We start from the raw sequence: 5,031 nt of genomic DNA, 5'->3' as shown, positions 1-5,031 counted from the left end.
AAAAGAAGGGGAAAAGTAGATGGCGGGAAAAAACGCATACGGTCCACGCGCGTGCTTTGCACTTTGCTGTGCGAAACACGCCTGCCTCGAAGTGGAGTTTGCCAAAGCAAGTTAAAGGAAAACCAAGCAAATTCAGACCCAGGTTAAAAATGTGAAAAGGCATTAGATGATTATCGTCAGCCGCACGATCATACATTTTGAAGCTCAGTGCACCCATTATTATGTATTATCATAAGATTCTTAATTAGTAGACAACCCCATTTTGTGTATTAAAGTTTTTATTCCTTAGTAAGAATTTTTTTAATCACAAAATAGTGTGGAAATATTTAGATAATAGAATTCATGGAGTGCTGGAAAATACTGAATATAAAGATTGATTTCTAATATATCACGTACTAAACTGTTCTAAAACAGCTCGTTTCTTGCAGACAGGATTTATTTTTTTTTTAATAATTTAAGACAGCATAAGCTTGTATCAAGCATAAGCATCGTAACAAAAGTGCAACTTTTTCAGCAAATCCTCCCAAAAGATATTTAACTCAAAATATCATTAACACATATTTTCTCCCTACAAAAATAGCATGTCAGACATCATTAATTGGATGTATTAACAACTATTTACATACAGCCCCTCTGTAGGCCGGTAAGATTTTTTTTTTTTCATAACGTTGTTTAAACACAGCGTTTGAGGCAAACAGTAGCAACAGCAGCAGCAGATGCACCAAACGGACTGACAGACCCCGGATACGGCTTCCTGCGCGCTCCTCGCCAGGCTGTTGTGTCTCACCTCTTACATAACATTCAAGTGAGATTTCTCACAGTGCTACCTTGGCAACAAACTAAAAATATCTAGGCAAGGTCTTGGTTTAAGCCTTATTATAAAAGCTTTATCTGCGTGATTATCTGGCGTCTGGTTTGTCTCCAGAAAGGGAAATCGCGGTGTTTTGAGCATGGGATGAGGGGAGAACCCATACGGGAAACTTACCCCAACCGGTCTAATCGTTTCTGATTGCACAGTGAGGTGTTCACCTACGGCCTCCAGCTTGTGTCGTTCGGAATTTAGGATAAAATGATCTCAGGCTGACGAGTTGCTCTGTGTTTTCTTAGGGGATGGGGGTGGTGGGGTGGGTTTCTTTTTGTAGGTCAGTGCAGAAACATTCGTTTTATACAGCAAGGTTGGGGGGGAAAAACCTCTTGGGAACATACTGAATTAAATAAAGACAGGGTGAGAACAAATGCACTTGCCACACCTGTATAACTCAGCCAGAAAAAAAAAAAAAAAAAAAAAAGAACACAAGGTTACACGATGGGTCTGACCCTCCTTCCCTTGCACACCCAAAACTCGCTGGAGCCAGCGGCATCCCCGGGTGCTCAAGGCACTGCAGGTTTGGACTCAGGGTCCATCCGTCCTCGCTCCAGTTCTCGATAAAGTGCTAGCACAGGTGCTGGGGCCTGCCCTTCTCCTCGCCCCACCGCCCGCACCCCGAACCCACCCAGGGCTCCCGGACAACAAGTGCAAGTTCCCAAGTGGGACTTAGGGACACTGTATAAACCCATTCCAAATAAGGTGCAACATTTAAGTTACCTTATAGAGAGAACAAAAAAAGTATCCTTACTATTTTTTCCTTCCTTCCTTTTTTTTTTTTCCTTAACGTATTTATGCATTTATAAAGCCAAACATTAAAAAAATACTGAGTAGCAAATTTTTATCCATGACGGTCCTCTGCGGGGGCCGGGCTGTGCCCAGCCGCCTGGGCAGCGGGGCGCGGCGGTCCCCCGGGCCGGGCCCCGGCCTCCCGCCGCCCCCGGCCCCGGCCGCCCCTCGCAGGCGCCGCCCTGCCCTCCGTGAGGCAACCGGGGGCGCAGGTGCCGGCTCGACGGCCCCTCCCCGCCCCGCGGCGGGGCTGCCAGGTCCGAGGGGAGGGCGGCGGCGGCGGGGGGAGCCCCTCGGCGGCGGCTCCCGGCCGGCGGCGTCTCACGGGCCCTCGGCGCCGGGCTCCTCGGCGGCCGCGGCCTCCGCCTCCTCGCCGGCCTCGGAGGCGGCGGCGGCCGCGGCCAGCCCGGCGGCGGCAGCGAAGGGGTGCAGGAGGTGGGGCGCCGGGGGCAGCCCGGCGGCGGCCGCCGCCTTCTCGGCGGGGCCCAGCACGGAGGAGAGGCAGGGGAAGGAGGCGGCGGCCGGGGCCGGGATGCCCGGGTAGAGGAGCGGAATGGGGGCGGCGGGGTACAGATACTTCTCTAGGCTGCCTTTATCCAGGAAGGGCTGCATGTAGGCGGCGGCGGCGGAAGGGGAGATGAAGTAGAAGGGCAGGCAGAAAGGGGCCGCCGCCGCCGGCTGTCCGAAGGGGGCCCCGCCGCCGCCCGCCCCCAGGGCCATCAGCGAGCCCAGCAGGGCGGCGTCGGGTCTCACCAGCGCCGCCGCCGCCGCCGCCGCTGCCTCGGCGCCCCGCGCCGCCAGCCCCGGCGGGCCGGGCAGGGGGCTGCCGCCCCGGTCTAGCTTCAGCCGCTTGGGCGCGGGGGGCGAGTCGTCCCCCGACGGCTCCTGCTTGATGGCCAGGGCGGGCAGCGGCCCCCCGGACCCCGCCGCCACCGCCGCCGCCGCGGAGCCGCGCTCGGGGCGCGCCTCGCCCTCCCCGCCGTAGCCGCTGTCCGTGTCCGTGTCGGTCTCGGCGCTGAGCTCGGCGGCGTGAGTCCGCTGGATGACGGGCACGCAGTTAGCCTGGCCCTCCGGCTTGTGGCCCGGCGCGCAGTGTGGGGCGGGCGGGGAGGAAGAGGAGGAGGAGGATCCCTTGCTGAGGGGTCCCGGCGGCGGGGACAGGAGCTGGGGGCCGGGGAGGAACTGCGACGAGATGGAGTGCAGGTGGCCGAGGAGCTGGGCGCATCGCTGCTCTCGGGGGGTCCAGCTCTCGAAGCGGGAGAGGTACTGCAGCACTTCCTTGGCGCACGTCTGAAAGCCCGAGTGGAAGGCGTCCAGGTCGGCCTGCATGGGAGACTTCATGGACCGCTCCCCTGCGGGGGAGACCGAGAGGGGACAGCGTTTGCCCGCGGCTCCGGCGTGGGCTGCCCCGCTCCGCGCCTCCCCCCACCCGCCACCGGTGCGCCCCTGCGGCGGCGCCCCCCCGGGGACCCGCTTACCGTTCTGCAAAGCGATGATCTTCTGGTGCTGCTGCTCCGTTAAGGCTGTTAGAGCTTTCAAGTGTTTCAAAGTCAATTCCAGCACCACCGCTTTCTCCAGGTGGCCCAGCGTCTGCCAAGGCAAGGGAAAGCGGGGGGCGGCTCGGCTACCTGCCGGCACACGCTCGGTCACCCCCAAACGCCGCCCCCCTAACTTCGGGGAAACTGGTCCCCCGAGAGGTGATAGGGCCAGGGCCGCCGCCGCGGGCGGGCAGGCAGCCGCAAGCAGGCAGGCAGGCAGAAGGCAGGCAGGCAGGCAGCCTGGCATCCCGCACCCCCGCCGCCCTGGAGGCTACGCAGCAGCGGGCAGGCTGCCGGCGCCTGCATCTGCGCGTACGTACACCCTCCTCTGCACCTTACCGTCAATTTCAGATGCTCGGGCAGTAAATCCTTCAGCTGGGCAATGCATTCGTTAATCCTGTCTCGCCTCTTCTTTTCTATCAGTCTATGTGGCAGTTTATACGTTTCCTAATTAGCAAAAGCCGGAAAAAGCCAAGCGTTAGACAGAGTCCCCTCGGAACGCCGATCCAAACCAAAACAAATGTCACGCCGACCACATGTCGCGCAAATTATCGCCGAGGCACCGCTCTCCCCGCCGTGCCAGCCCGCTCGTAAACCCGCTCGCAATTCGGGGGGGGAAGTTAAAAGCGCAGCCCCCGGGGATGCTCTTGGGAGCGAAGCTGCGCCGTAAAATTCCGCGAACCCCAATTAAGCGCTGAACAGCCCCAGAAACTTACTCTTACCTTGCTCTCGTCCCTCTTCACGCCTCTTTTGGGTTTGCACATATACAGGGAAGGGTAGTCCAGCCTGGAGGAAAACACAAAAGATCCAGCATCGGCAAGGGCGAGAGCCAGCCGAGCACCACCTCCTCGAGTGGGCAAGCGGACCCCGAGCGCGGCGCCGGGAGCCGAGCGCTCTGCCCGGAGGGCCGGGCAAGGGACCGCCCGGGTCCGCCCGCGGAGGGCGGCGAAGCCCCCCGCACCGCCGGGGCTCCGGCCCCGCTTCCAGCAGCCTCACGGCACTTTCTCGAGAAGACGAAACGCCGTGGAGACCCGAGACGGAGACGCTGCCCTGGCGCCTTACCCTATAAAATCCCTATGCTCCAGTAGCTGCCTCTCCGGCAAGCGGGAGATTCCTTCATCCATGTCTGGCAGCGGCTGACGTTTCGTCGCTGCTTTTGACGGAGCCTGCGGGATGCTGCGACCAGTCTTGGGAGATCCGCGAGCGACGCTGCGCACATGCAGCCTCCGTCCCCCTCTCCCCGTGCAGTGGCGAAAGTCTGCGGCGGTGCGTCCCCCCCTGCCCCAGCCCCTGCCCCCCTGCCCCTGCCGCCGCCGCTCCCCTTGCCCGCCTGGCGCCCGCTCCCCACGCACACGCCCGCGGCACACGCAGGCTGCGCCGCCACTTTGCACCCGCCGCCCCGTGCCTGCCTGCGGGGCACGCGCGCCGCCAGCCGGCCCCGCACCCGGCTCACGTGCGGCGCGCGCCGGGCGGGCGGGGGGCGGGGCCGGGGGGCGGGGCCGAGGTGGTTGGGGGTGGGGGGACGGGGGGGGTGTGTGTGTAGGGGGGGTCCCCGCCGCCGGCCCGGGGGCCGCCCTGCGAGACAGCGGCTTCCCCCACCCGTGCTATCACTATTCACGCCGTTACCGCTCTCATCCTCGCGGTTACTGCCATAATTTTTGTGGTTTTGTTATTTTGCCATTTTTACCATTTTATTTGTATTCGTGGAGGAGACCCGCCCGTGGAAAATGTGCCCACGGTGGTGGTGGTGGTGGGATCGACCCCCTGTCCCGCCGGCTGCCCCTACGGCGAGGCGACTCCCACAGCGGGGCGGGCAGCCGCCAGCCTCTCCCGGGGGGG

General features: G+C 61.4%; 1 protein-coding gene across 2 annotated transcripts; it reads right to left on the bottom strand.

Moving 5' to 3' along the window:
* Window positions 1-260: 260 nt before the first annotated feature.
* On the bottom strand, window positions 261-4,643 carry BHLHE41 (basic helix-loop-helix family member e41). 2 transcript variants are annotated; one of them, XM_075113657.1, is made up of 6 exons: window positions 4,545-4,643; window positions 4,255-4,358; window positions 3,915-3,978; window positions 3,532-3,639; window positions 3,133-3,244; window positions 261-3,006 (listed from the first exon to the last, which is right to left on the bottom strand). In XM_075113657.1, the coding sequence occupies exons 2-6, from the start codon at window positions 4,314-4,316 to the stop codon at window positions 1,976-1,978; spliced, it is 1,377 nt and encodes a 458-aa protein (XP_074969758.1). In that variant the 5' UTR covers window positions 4,317-4,358; window positions 4,545-4,643; the 3' UTR covers window positions 261-1,975. The 2 variants fall into 2 exon arrangements, with proteins under 2 accessions (XP_074969758.1, XP_074969757.1); XM_075113656.1 differs by lacking the exon at window positions 4,545-4,643 and having other exon boundaries at window positions 4,255-4,462.
* Window positions 4,644-5,031: the final 388 nt, after the last annotated feature.

Source organism: Phalacrocorax aristotelis, chromosome 1 (assembly GCF_949628215.1).
Source record: "Phalacrocorax aristotelis chromosome 1, bGulAri2.1, whole genome shotgun sequence".
Lineage (NCBI taxonomy): Eukaryota > Metazoa > Chordata > Aves > Suliformes > Phalacrocoracidae > Phalacrocorax > Phalacrocorax aristotelis.
Note: the sequence above shows the minus strand (reverse complement) of the source record. Positions and strands in the feature narration are given on the sequence as shown.